The sequence below is a fragment of the Schistocerca americana genome, chromosome 2 (genome assembly GCF_021461395.2).
Source record: "Schistocerca americana isolate TAMUIC-IGC-003095 chromosome 2, iqSchAmer2.1, whole genome shotgun sequence".
Lineage (NCBI taxonomy): Eukaryota > Metazoa > Arthropoda > Insecta > Orthoptera > Acrididae > Schistocerca > Schistocerca americana.
Genome location: NC_060120.1, coordinates 712,042,827 through 712,060,589, shown reverse-complemented (window position 1 = coordinate 712,060,589; position 17,763 = coordinate 712,042,827). Strand labels below are relative to the sequence as shown.

Below are 17,763 nucleotides of genomic sequence, written 5' to 3'. Positions count from 1 at the left end.
CTTTTATTACACAGTTGAAAGTTAAATGTCTCAAGTAGTTGTATTATTAAATAGTACAGTTATAGTTTCAGATGGTAAAACTTATTCATGTATACAGGTTCTTAGTAACTATAATCTCGTGTTCTAGCAGTGGGGATGCTATAGTGTATATGGAGTCAATGTTTACAAGATAAAATGCTAATTAAATCTATTATCAATTACAGTGTATTTAATTGTTTTGTTAATTCATAAAGTAACACTTACAATGTAACAGTATATGTATTAAATGAAGCATAAATTGTTTTCTTCTCCTTCTTCTAATGTTACTTTGGTTATTCAGTTACACTGACTAGTAAATTGACAGATAGTAAATATGTCTATTTATATCTTCAGTCGGGAGAGCACTTGCTCACGAAAGTCTTGGCCTAGCACACAGTTTTAATCTGCCAAGAAGTTTCATAACTTCAAAATTCTGTACATTCCTTTTACTGTGCCCTTCTGTTTCTGCAGTTAATAATTGTTTTCCTATGTGAGCATACTTCAGTGATAGATCAGTCTCGTCCTAGAATACTCCTTCCTAGAACAGTATCATAGTGTACGTAAGTGTTAAACCATAATGTTTGTGTAGGCAATGGCGAAGTTCTGCCTATCATACCAGTAACAGGATGACTGTGCATATCATATAATAACATAAATGACAAATAATATAAATATCCCCCACCATATTATAAAATTTTGTTCCATTAAAGTGATATCACATAAGCATTAATCATCTGAGTGTGTTATTTCCAGCATTTAACTAATATTTGTATATGACTATATATACATATAAACAGTATGGTAAAACCTTGCACACAGGGGCAATTAATGGAAAAATCATATTTCTTAAGTATTAATAGTCAATTAGTGTAAGGTGTTTCAACCAAGTAACAGTGTTCATCAATACCTGTCTAGTCCGCAGCTCGTGGTCGTGCGGTAGTGTTCTCGCTTCCTGCGCCCAGGTTCCCGGGTTCGATTCCCGGCGGGATCAGGAATTTTCTCTGCCTTGTGATGACTGGGTGTTGTGTGATGTCCTTAGGTTAGTTAGGTTTAAGTAGTTCTAAGTTCTAGGGGACTGAGGACCATAGATGTTAAGTCCCTTAGTGCTCAGAGCGATTTGAACCAATACCTGTCTATACAAAACGAACTAAAATATGATGAATGCAGACTTCATATCTAGCTTCAGTGCTAACTAATATAAGTTTTAGGATGTCAAAGTTCAGTTGTCTATGTATATATCCCATATGGCGAAATGTAATTGACGACAGGACAAAGTAACAATCTGTTATTTACTGAATTACCTTCCAAACAAATTTGAAAAATATTCTCATAACTTATTTACAATAAAGACACTTATTTACAATAAAGACTCTTAAGTATAATCTGACAGCAGTTTCAAATTCTCATCACAGAAGATGCTTCTAGGTAATATTGTTCCATTTAATTCATTACCTTTCTAGAAAATTATTTCATAGTAATAAAATGTTTGGTATAGAATCAGACAATAAAATCTCCCCCCTCCCCACACACACACACACACACACTTTTTTTGAACATAAAAATACTCTTATTTGAGTCTGGGTAATCCCCAGTTGCTCCTTGAGTACTATTCTCTTTAAATAGTCTAGACTTGCTACAAGAAACACTCAGTTGGCCAAAGATATTAACAACATCACTTTCTTACATATGTTTTCCACACTTACCTGTTTTGCTATTTTCATCATCACAAGAAAGGTCCTATCACTAACTCATCAGATATGGTCAGTGTACTCTTTTGTCTTATTCCTTGATAAAAACATAACACAATATAGTTGATCGCCACATACCACAGTCTAAAATAAAATTCCCAAGCAGATAGCAACCTCATCTTAATCATCATCTCCAAAATATTTCAATACAATCTATACTTCAACATCTCAGTAAATCATGAAGAAATTCCCTACTTTTCATTGTTACAGCATATAGAGGCAACTTCTCGTATTTAAACATAAATGCACAACCCACCATATCCACCTTATAAAATATTCTGACTATAGTGTATCAATTCTCAATTTATAATTATCCAGCACACGTTCAGTATATTCGAAAATGACAAAACCTTTTCTCCAGCATAACTGAAACTTTAGCTGAGTTTACTTATAAAGTTAATCATATATGACCAAGTTCTTACCTATTACAGTTTTCTAGAACTGCATGTGTCTAAAAAATTCTTACCAATGCTTTCATTATAATAGCTATATTCAAATACCAGCTATAGTTCACTCAAATGACAGTAGCAAACCAACAAGTCTGATAGCCTGTCTTTTCAGTTATAATTACAGCACAAACATTCCTCAACTAGATCAAGAATTTGTGTATATGCAACTTCCATAAAATGAGACAGCACAGAAACTCAAAATACCTTTAATGTTATCAAATGAAAAAAAATTTCTCTTCAAGAACAGCCAAATTTTGTACCGTTTCAAAATGCGAGACAACTTCTTCACTATACAAACATAAATGTTAATATATCTTTCAGTCACAACAGTGTAAAGTACCTTAAGTTTTGATGTTTCAGATATTTTCAGATTTAACTAATTAGATGCAAATGCCACTTCAAAAGCCTAAGAGGCTTTTGGACAATTAATACAGAAACTTGCCAGTAATACTGCTGTGAACTATACTTGAAAAACTCTAAAATGTATACACCTAGTACCTATTGGAGAAAGACAACATAACAGAAGATAACTTGAAAGATTTACAGAATAGTCAGAGAATGAAAGTGGCTCAGGAAACTGAAAATTTTGAAGCAAGATCCAAATTAGCTCTGAACTCTGTGCTTGCCACTCATAGTTTACAAATGGGCATATACCCCCGTGGAATCATTGAAGTTGTAGTGTACATAAATCATCACTATTTTGGAAATCTTCTGCTTCTATTTCTAACATAAATTTGTTTAAGTACAATTGTTTTGAATTGACTTTACACGTACACATCAAAAAGCACAAAAATAACTTGAAAGATACTTTAGACTTCTACATATTTCTTAGTATAACTGTGCTACAAACCCATAAGTTTTGGATTCCCAGGTAACATTTTTACCTTTGTCATTCTTTGAAACAAATAAATATTTTCATTGATGCTTAAATTTGAAATAACATTTCATTCTACAGTTTCAAATACATATTTTCTAATATCCCAAGTTTCTTTTTTCAGATATTTTCTTGTTATTTTAATTTTATGGTACTTTAACTTGTTTTCAGTATATTTATTTCCACTTTTGATGAATCGGTACAATCAATTTCATTTATGACATGTGTAACACTTCGTTGCCAAACAGCATCCAAAACTGCCAACCTGTCTACATCAAATGCTACACTTTTGGTACTCTCCGACAAAAGTTCATTTTCTACAGTACAAAAGTTTTCCACTTCATTTATCTGATCTACTTCTACATTTACAATATCAGAGAAGGAAAGTTGCTACTCACCATATAGTGGAGATGCTGAGTCACGATAGGCACAATAAAAAGATTCACACAATTAAAGCTTTTGGCCATTACTGTATTATTGTTTGGATAATTTTGTGTTTGATGGTGTCTAACTTGTACAAAGCATTCTAATTACAGACTGTTACAAGATACGTATCTCCCTTAAAGGCTTTAGCGTGAGATAATTGTAAGATATAATTGCTATATCTTTACATACATTGCTGGATCACCAACTGTACCATTACAGAAATGTTTTCTCGCTATAGTAAGAAGTGCACACTACAGATGCTTGCAAGAATCATGCTTTAACCTCATGTGGTACACTGCTACTTGCCACTGCAAAGCAGCTTACCACCCACCTTCTTACCTATACATCAGTGTAGCAGTATAAATGAATGTCTCTCTTTTTATCTTGACTGACTCTTGAGAGGGAATGAGCTATTTTTTATTAACCAGCTATGTAACGGCCATGGCTGGAAAATACCTCTTATTTCTATTTAGTTTATTTTAAAAAGAAACCTTTCTTTCTTTAACAGAATATGTTATGTTAACCTTGTTCTTGTATGCAGTTTGTCTTGAACAAATTACTGTAATTGTGTACAGTTTTATGTTCACTGTTGAACAATGTTGTGTATGAAACTTCCTGGCAGACTAAAACTGTGTGCAGACTCGAACTCGGGACCTTTGCCTTTCGTGGGCAAGTGCTCTACCAACTGAGCTACCCAAGCACGACTCACGCCCCGTCCTCACAGCTTTAATTCCACCAGTACCTCGTCTCCTACCTTCTAAACTTCACAGAAGCTTTCCTGCTAACCAGCTGTGAGGACGGGGTGTGAGTCGTGCTTGGGTAGCTCAGTTGGTAGAGCACTTGCCCGCGAAAGGCAAAGGTCCCAAGTTCAAATCTTGGTCCGGCACACAGTTTTAATCTGCTAGGAAGTTTTATATCAGCGCACACTCCGCTGTAGAGTGAAAATTTCATTTAATGTCGTGTATATCCGTGTGGTAAATGGAAAAGTTCTATCCACCTTTCACAGCCACTGTTAGTATTTGTGTATCTCATAATGCTGAAAATGATTTTGAAAACGAGCCTTTAGTTAGTAGAAGATGTGAAAATTTTGTGATGCTAGATGAGACTTGGGTGGTGAAAATAGCAAACACTGCCAACAAACATTTACACTTCTCTGTGAATTTTACAGTAAACTGTAAGATTGCATAGTTTAACAAAAGGATATCATAATACCTCAGTTTTAATTTTTAATCAGTTGACTCCTCATAGAGTATGTGCAAAGTTGTCTTTTGTTTTAAGAAACACCATCTTGAAACCACCAAAATCTGTTCTAATTTGCGTGCATTTGTCGGCGAACAGTTTTGGTCAAGTGACCATCTTCAAGTCATGAATACAATTACAGCAGGTTAAAGGAAGGTTACTCAGTGTGAAATACATAATTGTTACAAGTTAGAGCATCTTTTACTTTTATACGTGTCCAATGTTTTATACATTTTTTCTTTTAGTCACTAAGTGCCCAAGTTGGCAATTCATTGAACTATTCTGAATATAGTAGTTCGTGCTGCTGTTTAAACACAGTGAAGCTCTACATCACTATTTACAGACAATATTTTGCTCTGGGTTTACTGTAGCAACACAGTTCACACAAACCACTGCCTGCCTCTTTATCCCAGAAAACAAGAAAATTCTCTTCCTCCTCCGTGGAACATGATTGAGCTTCTCTCCTTTGCACATTATTTTTATTACACAGTATTCTTGCCCAAATTTGAAAAAAACCAGCCAAGTCAAATCAGATGTTACAATATTCGGTAAAAACTTCCTTTCCATTTTATAATAATACTAGACATTAGTTTGTGTCAAATCTTCAAGATATACAGTGTGTACATACTTCTATATAACCCAGGCTCTGAGAAACTAGCTTCATATTTCCTCAACTAATAAGCAACAAGAATAACAATTAATATTTTTATTACCTGAAAATTTTCATGAGCAGCGAGTTCTCGTTATTTTGTAATGTTGGAATCAACATCACTGTGTTATCAGTTCCTCTGGCATGGATCTTAGAGTTCTTACTATTTCTGTCAATGTTTGGCATAGTCACATTAAATAACATTAATATATTTTGTTGACTCTGTGTAAACTTTCTGTAAACACTCCAGAATGTGAATGATTGTTATGCCTTCTTCAGAACGAAATTCTATCACAACATATAATTTCATCCAAGCACCATTGTCAAGTATTTTGTAAGATGCAGTCTGCAAACTGATAAAGCTCAAAGAGAAAGTGTCTCGTTTTGAGTCTTCTTGTTCTTTGCTATTTCAAAAGCAAAAAGTATCAGTTATTACTTTTCAGTTGCCCTTCTAACTTTTTATATAAAAATCTATACTTGGAAAGTCCTGTTTGGATTGTCGGCAATATTATGAAAAGGTTGGTTGGCTACTCACCATAAAGATGGCATGTTGTGTTGCACACAGCCACAATGAAAAGGCTTACATTCTAGCTCACGCACACAAGCGCGCGCTCACACACACACACACACACACACACACACACACACACACACACAAAAAACTGCTATCTGGCCATTCAGGCCACAATGCAACATCGCGGTGAATGAAGGCTGGGTGGTGAATGGGGAGAGAAGAGCACTGTCTGGCAGAGCATGCAGGACTAGACTGCTGTAGCACAAGGCTGCCAGACACAGCATTGGAAGCTGTGGGTGAGGGAGAGGGTGTGGAGAAATGGGCAGTGGAAAAGGATGGTGGGTGCATTGTCATGCACGATGGACGTGAGGGGATGGTGAGTTAGGAGGTGGTGTGGGACAGAGGTGCGGAAACTATTGGATGGAAGGTGTGGGAACAGTAGGTTACTGTAGGTTAAGATTGGAATGATTTTAAGTGTGGAGAACGAGTTGTAAGGATAACTGTCAACTGTGCTTTTCAGAAAAGTTGATGATGGATGAAGATGGTGTGTGGTGGGAGACAGACATTGAAACCCATCATGTTAAATTTGAATGTTTGTTTTGCCACAGGATGGTCCACTTTGCTCATGGCCACAGTTTGATGGCCATTCAGCCAGGTGGACAGTTGTTTGATAGTCATACCAATACAAAAATCTGTGCTTTGATTGCAATAGAGCTGGTATGACATGGCTGCTTTCACAGGTGGCCAGGACTGCAATGGGGTAGGATAAACCTGTGACAGGACTGGAATAGGAAGTGCAGGGTGTATGTTAGGATGTCTTGTTCCTTGTGGCAAGGGTGGGGGATTGGGAATGCCACAGAGACAGACTGTGGTGTAGTGGAGGTTATGTTGGCAAAGGAATGCTATTTTTGGAGGGGTGGAAAAGTGGGCTACCATGTGGCATAACATGCAGCTGAACATAACATGCTTGATTTCAGTGGTTGCTTCACAACTGCATCCACCTGGATGCTCCCCTCCCCTCCCCCACCAGCATCTCTGAACTGAGCAGATGGGAGGTATCCTTTAAAATGCATTCTCTGCTTCTGAAATTGTCCTGGCCTTAATTTATGATAAGCAACTGCTCCCGCCCCCTCCACCCAATAGTTTATGCCTTCTCTGTCCCATACCTCCTCCCAGTTCACATCCCCTCACCTTCATTGCGCACCATTCTTTTTTAATGCACCCACTGGTCATTTTCCCTTCCTCTGCCCCTCTTCTTTCACTCCTGATTTCCCCCTCCCCTCCCCTATAGCATCCCAACACTGCACCTAGCATCCTTGTCTTGCCACAGTCTAGTCCCTGCTCTCTCCACCAGTCAGTGCTCTCCTCACCCTCATGCGCCACCCCCACCCCACCCTGCTATCCTTCTCTCTTTCCCATTGCTCTCCAGATTGCTGCTTCTGTTCAATGTGGCATTGCATTCTGACCCGAGTGGCCAGAGATAGCAGTCATGTGTGCACGAGATGTTCTTGCATGTGTGAATATGCGTGTTTCTTTCTTGAGCAAAAGCTAAAAGTGTAAAATAAATGTATGCTTGGATAGATTAATGTTTCTGCAAATTCCATCTGAACTTCATCATATTCGTAATAACTGTAATGTAGATGTCACACATGATCTTGAAGCACAATACAGTATACTGTTTTTGAAACCCATGACATTTGGATTTCTTTTCTGATATATTCTGTACATTGTTACTCTAAGCTACACTAATTACAATCTTGTTTCTGATGCAATGACTAACAAATGGCCAACATTGAAAAGAATAAAGATTAGTAGATCTGGAACTTTCCTTCTTTCTTTTATGATCCTGTATTAAGGACAACATAAAATTTTACCAGTGTAGAACTTTTGGGGTGGCACTGATTCATACAAATATGTGTATCCTACATATTATATTACATAGTAATGAATAGTTTCATCGAATTAAAAGTTTTTCATTAATAGCTTTCTGTGCTAGATAAAATTGCACTGAAATCATGGCCTGAAAGTTGAAAAAATGTAATGCATGAAAATTTCACGTGGCAGGTCTGAAGGGAAACCTCCAGGTTTTGCAAGTAAAGCTGCTATTGGCATGACAGCAGGTGCAACCGGGGCCTTTGTGGGTACTCCTGCAGAAGTGGCTCTCGTACGCATGACGGCAGATGGTAGACTACCACCAGCAGAGAGGCGAAATTACCGCAATGTTGCCCATGCCCTTTGGCGGATTGCATCTGAGGAAGGTGTACTTGCACTTTGGCGTGGTGCTGGTCCTACAATGGGACGTGCGATGGTGGTAAATGCTGCACAGCTTGCATCATACTCTCAGGCAAAACAGTTTTTACTATCAACAGGTAAGTGTAACTTACTTCTTGTAGTACTGAATTTTTTACTGATTTTGTTATTAGTTTCTTAATTTAAAAATACATAAAAATAAATAAATAAATTAATTAATAAAATAAATAAATAAATACATAAAAATAAATTTAAAAATACATGCAACTTGGTTCATTAGTGACATCAGAGATTTCAACTGATCTTTATAAATGGCATATATTTTGTACAGAAAGTGTAATATATAAAAGCATTTTACAAGAAATAACATGTTTGTAGAAAGTTTCTAAGGACACACACTTCTAGAAATTATTCTTTTACTGTGCTGTTGGAAAACATGGAAATTTGCCAAGTACTGTATTTTATGAAAGCTCAGAGATGCTATCTGTTCTTGATTTATTGTATCTCTAAATAAGACACAGAAAGGTGAATTAAGTGGTGTCTTTTAGAATGGTGTATATTTTTATTTTACTGATTGTTAAATTCTCTGTAAAATTAAGTAGATCCGTGATAAAAATGTGGCCCAGAGGTGGTGATCTACTGGATACCAATTACTCATTATCACAAGAACAAAATACACAGAGATAAAATGCATCGCCATACAGAATTTACAGCTTCACTGTCTTTGTCAGAAAAGACAAATGTTGCATCTGATCCAATATTGAAGAGTATGGTGCTGCTGTTTAGGTAGTGGACTTTTAACTCAGAAGGGGGTTCAAATCCCTGCCTTGCCATCCAGACTCAGGTTTTTTGTGGTTTCTCTAAATTACGTTGCATGCAGTGTGTCTCCTTTGAAATGATATTATCATTTTCCTTCCTCATTCTTGTTTGTTCAAATTTATGATCCATTTCTAATGAACTTGTTATGAAACATTCAGTTCTAATCTTCATTTTTTTTAATTTGATAATGCACAACTTAACAAAATACCAGGAGAGGTGGAGATACCTCCATTTTATTTCTCTGCTTGTTTGTTAATATGTAGTTATTACATGGAAGAAGTGAAACTTTTGCAGTAGTCCTCCAAAGTAATACTCATAACTTTGGAAGACTTTCATAATTATACTTACTTCTCTCCCTCCCCCCTCTCCCTCCCCCCTATCTCCCTCCCCCCTATCTCCCTCCCCCCTATCTCCCTCCCCCCTATCTCCCTCCCCCCTATCTCCCTCCCCCCTATCTCCCTCCCCCCTATCTCCCTCCCCCCTATCTCCCTCCCCCCTATCTCCCTCCCCCCTATCTCCCTCCCCCCTATCTCCCTCCCCCCTATCTCCCTCCCCCCTATCTCCCTCCCCCCTATCTCCCTCCCCCCTATCTCCCTCCCCCCTATCTCCCTCCCCCCTATCTCCCTCCCCCCTATCTCCCTCCCCCCTATCTCCCTCCCCCCTATCTCCCTCCCCCCTATCTCCCTCCCCCCTATCTCCCTCCCCCCTATCTCCCTCCCCCCCCTATCTCCCTCCCCCCCCTATCTCCCTCCCCCCCTATCTCCCTCCCCCCCTATCTCCCTCCCCCCCCTATCTCCCTCCCCCCTATCTCCCTCCCCCCTATCTCCCTCCCCCCCTATCTCCCTCCCCCCCTATCTCCCTCCCCCCCTATCTCCCTCCCCCCCTATCTCCCTCCCCCCCTATCTCCCTCCCCCCCTATCTCCCTCCCCCCCTATCTCCCTCCCCCCCTATCTCCCTCCCCCCCTATCTCCCTCCCCCCCTATCTCCCTCCCCCCCTATCTCCCTCCCCCCCTATCTCCCTCCCCCCTATCTCCCTCCCCCCCTATCTCCCTCCCCCCCTATCTCCCTCCCCCCCTATCTCCCTCCCCCCCTATCTCCCTCCCCCCCTATCTCCCTCCCCCCCTATCTCCCTCCCCCCTATCTCCCTCCCCCCCTATCTCCCTCCCCCCCTATCTCCCTCCCCCCCTATCTCCCTCCCCCCCTATCTCCCTCCCCCCCTATCTCCCTCCCCCCCTATCTCCCTCCCCCCTATCTCCCTCCCCCCTATCTCCCTCCCCCCTATCTCCCTCCCCCCTATCTCCCTCCCCCCCTATCTCCCTCCCCCCCTATCTCCCTCCCCCCCTATCTCCCTCCCCCCCTATCTCCCTCCCCCCCTATCTCCCTCCCCCCCTCTCTCCCTCCCCCCCTCTCTCCCTCCCCCCTCTCTCCCTCCCCCCCTCTCTCCCTCCCCCCCTCTCTCCCTCCCCCCTCTCTCCCTCCCCCCTCTCTCCTTCCCCCCCTCTCTCCCTCCCCCCCTCTCTCCCTCCCCCCCTCTCTCCCTCGCCCTCTCTCCGCCCCACCCCCCGCCCCCACATCACCCTCCCTTTCCCCTCACCCCCTACCGCCTCTCTCCCTCGCTCCCATCTCCCCCTCCCCTCCCCCTCGACCCCTACCCCCATCTCCCCCTCCCCTCCCCCTCGACCCCTACCCCCATCTACCCCTCCCCTCCCCCTCGACCCCTACCCCCAGCTACCCCTCTTTCAACAAAATGTAGTCCCCCCCCCCCCCCCCCCACCAATACTTAACTGTAATCTCTGTCTCTCATCACCTGTCTCATCCCTCTATCCCCACCTGTCTGTCTGTTGTCTTGCACCTTTTACTCTTACCTTTAGTGTCCACCCCTCTTTCCCATCCAAATGATTTAAAATGTGAACTCTTGAAAGTAAATCCTAAAGGGACTAAAAACATTGAGACATAGACACACATTAAATGAGCCTTTTAACTTTATTTATTGAAACAAATGTTTAAATTAGAATAAAAAATGCTATCATACATACATATATATATTTTTCGCCTGAGATAGTTTTAAAATTAACAAGGGGACAGAATGTTTGGCCATTATTTACCTTTAATGGACATAATTCCAAGTGCTGTCAATACCCACATTCAAAAATGGACAAAGTAGAGAAAAAATGTATACCTAGCTTTCAGAGCGATTAATTTCGTCCTCAGAGAGAAAAGAGGGATAGATTGGGGAAGGTTGGAAAGCAGGGACTGGTCACTCGTGTTGAGAGAGACTTACCTGGTGTGAGGATGAGGAGAGAGAAAACTCCTTTTTTCCCAGGTTGAGAGGAACTTATGTATTGTTAGGATGAGAGGTGACAAAATGCCTTCAAATCTGGTGGCTCCCTCTCAACGTAGGATGTGAGTTACAAGCCCGTCTTTCAATCCTCCCTTTCTCTTTCCCTCCTGTTGCAGCAACTAACAGTTCCAAAAGGTAGGCATAGTTTTTTCTTTGTATTTTCATACAGTTAATTTTCTTTATCAGCATTATGCCCTATTTTGCACCCAGAAGGTAAATCCTGGCCACGGATTGTCTCTCCCTTTAATTTTCCAATAAATACAGATTTTGATGTTACTATTCCTGTACTTCAAAAATAAGTGAAGCATTCTTTTGAAATTGCGTAATGTTTTCACTGCATTGTCTCTAATTAATTTTTCTATCTCTAATTTACATTTCAAGTTTTACAAAATATTTAATATTGTTAATTTTTTGTTTGTGTAGGTTACTTTCAAGAAAACATATTTTGCCATTTTGTAAGCAGCATGATATCTGGTTTGGTAACTACCATTGCTTCAATGCCTGTTGACATTGCAAAGACAAGGTGGGTAAGCAGTTTTATAAATTATTTCCGCTTATGAGAATTCGAACATTGTAGAGGAAATTGCTAATTTAGCATGTCAGGAGATGTGAAAAGCCATTTTGGTGTGTAATTAGTGTGATTTTTTTTTTTTCCGACCCATTGTGTTATGTGTGCAATCTACCCACACAATTTGTCATGGGAAACGTACACCAACTAGTGGAGATAAGTACAGTGTAGTTGGTGTTCAGTCTGAAATAAATGACTTGAAACATGACCTCTGAAACATACTTTTTTGAGGATGAGTATGAGCATGAAATCAGCAACTGTTGTAATCTTGTAATTAAGGGGCACAGGGGGTGATAAATTCTTTGTACCACTGTGATTTATCATGCAGAACCGTTCTTGCATGTGCATATGAATATAATGTATACAGTGGGTGATTTGCAATGATGAATTGCTTGGAAATCTCGTACAAGACTTATATGACATATTACAACATACAGTGAAGGTGCATCATTAAGATGTCCTGAAGGATAGCTGAGGAAAAGTGGTCTAAATTTAGCTTGCTGTGATACCAAACTTTGTGCAACAAGCAGTTGCTTTTCATATGCATACAGCTGGCCCAAGTTCCAGTGTTCTGATGGCCACAGAACTTGAAACACTTTAATACTTTGTGTCACCTAAGGCTGCCAAATAACATAAATATCGCCTGTAATGAAACACAGGTGTAATTTTGCTGTATTGAAGGTCACAATCATGGCCAACAGCATAACAAAAAACATGGACCAATTGTTGGGCAACACACAACATTATCTCCAGTTTTACTGTCTGAGGATCTATAGTAACTGTTGAGGATGCAGAGACTGCTTGTTACCATGGGAAGATTCTTGATATAATAGTTGTCCCTCAGCTGGTTAACATTAAATGTGAGATGTTGCTGCAGGGTAATGCATGCCTGTGCTCATATTGAGAGAAGCCTTCAGATACATTACAGCCTTATAGTGGCCAAGTAGGTTCTCCTGAATCTCAGCCCTGTTGCACATATTGTGGGATGAAATAGAGACAAAACTAGAACAGTCACCTGAACTGTGGAAGAACTGACTCTCACAGGGCAGGAAACATAAACTGCAATTCCTCTTGAATAAATCTGGAACCTTACTGACACAGCGCATCATAAAATTAAGCTATGTATTGCAGCACATATTGGACACAACCTGCAGTTGACCAAATGTTCACACACAAAAATAAAACTTGAAGACATTATAATTTTAATTTTATTTGTTGTTTGTATGAGTTCCATTAAATGTTATTATTTTTATAGTAAACTGCATCATGTATCAAGATGATAGATCATCATCTTTGGATGAGCATAGCTAAATAAAATTTCTGTATTTGTCACTGAACTTGCACTACAAAGAGGAAACTATGCTGTTACATTTAGTTACACACACACACACTATCTGTTCAAAAGTATCCATATACCAGTAAGTAATGTGAACTAGGTCACTAAATGTCATGATAGGTGGACCCACCAGTGTAAAAGGAGATGGAGAGTATTGTGTTGTCAGTAAAATAGGAGAATGGGGCAATAAGGAGAGATCACTGACTTCGAACGTAGACTAGTCTTGAATGTTGCTTGAGCAACAAATCTATTAGAGACATTTCAACCCTTCTCAAGCTGGTGATGTGAATGTGAAGTGGAAATGCAATGGAACAACCTCAGCTAAAGCAAGACCAGCAGATGTCTTGTACATATGGGCAGGGTCCACTGAACATTGTGAAGGTGAGTTGTAAAAAATCATATGAAATCCATGGAAGGAGCCACTCCTGAAGTGCTACCAACTATCCAACTACCACAATGACTGTGTGTAAGGAGTTAAGAAGAATGGGGTACAGTGGTTGGGCAGCTCCTAATAAGCCACACGTTTCTGCAGTCTATGCTAAGTGACACTTAAAGTGGCATAAAGAATGGTGCCACTGGATAATGGATGGCTGGAAATGACTGAGCTGGAGTGATGAGTCGCATTTGATTGAAAATTTTGAGTTGGCATTTGGCAGTCATGTCTAGTGCCAACAGTGACGAATGAAGGAGATGGTGTCACAGTGTGGGGTGTTTTTCATGGTTAGGGGGTGTTCTCCTTATTGCGATTAAGAAAGCGCTAAATGTGGAATGATATAAACACGTTTTCCATCATCGTGTACTGTGTGCAGTAGAGGAACAGTTTGGTGTTGATGATTCATTGTATCAACATGACAATACACTTTGTCATAAAGCAGCATCTGTGAGGCAATGGTTTATTTTCAATAACATTCTTGAAATGGACTCGTCTGCCTAGAGTCCTGGCCTGAAGGCAATGGGACAGTTTCGATATGAGTTAGAATGTTTGTGTCACTCCAGATCCCAGTGTCCAAAATAACTTCCTTTTGTTGTGTTGGCTCTTGAGGAAGAACTGGCTGACATTCCTCCACAGAAATTTACACCTCACTGAAAGTATCCCCAGGAGAGTTCAAGCCATCATAAAGACAAAAGGTGGACACACCATTTGTACATGTCCTGATTCTTTTGACCATATAGCATAGAAATGATAGTGGTGCATTCCAGATGATAATCATGATTTGATTTTTGTACTGGTCGTAACAGCCTTTTGTAACATAGGCACTAAGATACCACTTGTGTGTTTGTACAGCACAGTATCCAAAAAGTTGCGCCAGGGGGCCAATGGAGTACCTGTCCGATTTCATACAAAATTTGGCCATAATCTATTGCAAATGTGTTGATCAGATAACTCTTCCCAGCAATTATAAAAGTAATACAGGTCAGATCTATGTAGCTAAGGGCACCACAGGTGACCCATTAAGTTGAAACCTATATTACTCACTTCTGCTTGTAACTGAATTCTGTTAACACTGTCAGTGTTGTGGATAGATATAAGCAGGTTGAGTAAACATGTTTAGCCTTCTAAAAGGATTTTGCATTAGTGCCACAGTGATTCCTACTCCAGAAAATGTTCTCATATGATTTTCTGTTGGATTGCAAACATCTTGACTGGTAGAATGCAGCATGTTATTTTTGATGGAGAGTCATCAACGCACATTGAAATATTATCTAACATACTATAGGAAAGTGTAATAGGACCACCTTTTGGAAGCTATGAATAAATTAATGAATTAGCAGGTATTCTTTGCTACAATTTCATACATTTTCCAGATAATGTTGTTTTATTTTAGGAAAAGTAATATTATTCGGTCGGATATTCAACAACTGTCAGCATGAAGCATAGACTGGGAAGTAGTTTCCAGCACACAAAAAGCTAATGTTTCCCACCATGTGTTCAATTGTGTGATTTCTATATTGAATTATATAGGTGATTTGCAGTATATTAGAGATGATTTGTGAGAAAAATCTTTAGTAAAGATTTCTCTGAAAGTGAGAGAGGGGAAACTATTTTCAAAATCAACAGTGGCTGAGGGAAATAAAGAATACTAAATATTAGTTTGATGTATTCTGCCACAACTTCTTTCACTGTGCTAGCCTCTTCATGTCAAAGTAGCACATACACCCAACATCCTCAAATATTTGTTGGATATCTGTCTTCCTCTTCGGTTGTTGTCCTCATGAGCTCCCTGTAACACCAAGAAGTCAATTATTCTTGTAACACCACATCACAAATGTTTTATTCTCTTATTGTCCTGTCCCCCTCCCCCCTGCCAGGTCATTATTCACTTACATATGGTGGTGTGCTCAAAACATATGTTGTGGGAAATTTCTTCCAAAAATTAAGGCCTATGTTTGATACTAGTAGACTTCTTTTCATGAGGAATGCCCTCTTTGCCTATGCTAGTCTGGTTCTTACAGCCTTCTTGCTTCATTCATCACATTATTTGGCTTCAAAGGTAGCAGGATTCCTTCACTTTGCCAACTACATGGCCCTCAATTTTGATATTACATTTATAGCAAATGTCACTTCTGTTACTTCTCATTACTCCAGTCTTTCTTTGTTTTTCTCTGTCCATCATCTTTGGTCATTAGTCTGTTGAATCAGTTAAAAAAGTCATGTAATTCTTTGTTAAAGGATATCTATATCCTCACGTTCTCTGATGAATTATGTTATCAGAAACGCCCTGAGTTTTAATCCAACTTCTGAGTCTTACTTTTATTTGTCATTGTTTCATTGGTGTTCAGATTGAACAGCATGGGAAGAAGAATGCATCCCTATTTGCTGTCATTTTTGATTCAGGCACTACTTTCTTGGTCCCCCTTTTTATTGTTCCCTCTTCATTCTTGTACGTTCATACATACTTGTCCTTGTACGTAGCTCATACATGGAGACAACACTGGGAAGTCCTGAGTAGAATAAAGGCACTGGCGAGGGTAACGATAGTACACTAACCATGCTGTGAGGTATTGAGCAGTAAACAGTCACATAAACAAGACTGACTGACAGTTAAGCTGTCTGACAATGGTCTCCTACGAGCTAACAAAAGTCATATGTACACAAATAGCTATGTTACATTGATGCTGTGGCCTCAGTGTGGTGAGACATGGACTGAGTGAGAGGAACGAGGTGGAGGGGGAGGGGTGAAGACTATGGGGAAAAGCAGCAAGGGAATGGGATAGGAATGTGGCATAAATGACCTCATCCTGGTGCAAGCACAAGAAGCCATGCATGGTACCCAATGAAATAGTTGGGTCATCTGAGGAGACCCTAGAGAGAGTGAAATAGATCCTCTGTCTATTAATTTAGACCCTCCAAATTGATTGTGACATAGAGGTGATTTTTGTCTTGTTACTCTGTTGTAAAGTATGACTAACAGATTGGTTGTTCTTGACAAGCAGTTGCCTTGAAAAACTTCAGTATTCAGTTATGTGGTTTTACATTTTTATTTCTATTTTAATGCATTTAAACTGTGTGATATTACATATGCCAGTAAAAACTTGTTTAAAATATTATGTATTCATAACTCCTAATAAGAAAAAAGTGAATGAACTCTTTATCATTACAGAATACAAAATATGAAGATGGTTGATGGAAAACCAGAATTCAAAGGTGCCGTTGATGTGCTGATGAAAGTGGTTCGTAACGAAGGCTTCTTCTCTCTGTGGAAAGGTTTCACTCCTTACTATGCTAGACTTGGACCCCACACTGTGCTGACTTTTATTTTCCTAGAGCAGATGAATGCATTTTACAGTGTCCGTGTACTTGGACAAGATGCCAGCAAGACAAGTGGTCTGTAACATATGCCATGAAACCTTTCCCATTCCATTGTATAGTAACCTTGCCATAAATGCAAGCACCAGCACCATCTTTGTCATTGGTAATATGTTTTATACACAATATTGTTCTCTGAGACTCTTTTTATTGAAAAGAAATCCCTCTCTCCTCCGCCTCTAGTCTTTTCCTGTTTTCATTGCAGTATTTGATGTTCGTCCCTTTGTTAGCATCAACTCAACAACACACAAAATGCTGTTTATAGTATGAGTCAGATTAACTTAAATGATTAATGGGTTTGCTAAGTGGGCATTAAAAATTTCTTTATAAATGAATGCAATAGCTGGTTTCTTAATTTTTTTAATTAATACAATACCATTGTTATACCCCTTAAAGCCAACATGGAGCAATTACCTTTATCATTTTAGTCAGTTTGCTGTTCATTTAGGCACAGTTGAATCATTCCACAGATTACAAGTGTTTGAAATGCATTTAAAAAAAAGATGAAACAGATAAAGTAGGGAGGGATTGTGAATAGCTTCTCATACACATACTCTGCCTTTTTAGTTCCTGTCTGCAAAAATCTTTTAATACTCAGGAATTTTTATGTCACTCATGGAAATGAATGTATTTATTGCATTTGACCAAAAAAAATACTGATGTGTCTTCACAAAGATATTTGCTGCCTCTGTAGTTGACTGGTATAGAGTATATTCACAACTAC

General features: G+C 39.5%; 1 protein-coding gene across 1 annotated transcript in view; it reads left to right on the top strand.

Annotated features, from left to right (window-relative positions):
* LOC124595122 (mitochondrial 2-oxoglutarate/malate carrier protein-like) overlaps positions 1-17,454 on the top strand; it is a 41,948-nt gene extending 24,494 nt beyond the window's left edge. The window contains exons 3-5 of the mRNA XM_047133720.1: positions 7,982-8,286; positions 11,751-11,850; positions 16,834-17,454. Coding sequence (XP_046989676.1) covers positions 7,982-8,286; positions 11,751-11,850; positions 16,834-17,065 — 637 coding nt within the window. The 3' untranslated portion in view covers positions 17,066-17,454. The remainder of the gene's footprint in view (positions 1-7,981; positions 8,287-11,750; positions 11,851-16,833) is intronic.
* The last annotated feature ends 309 nt before the right edge of the window (positions 17,455-17,763 follow it).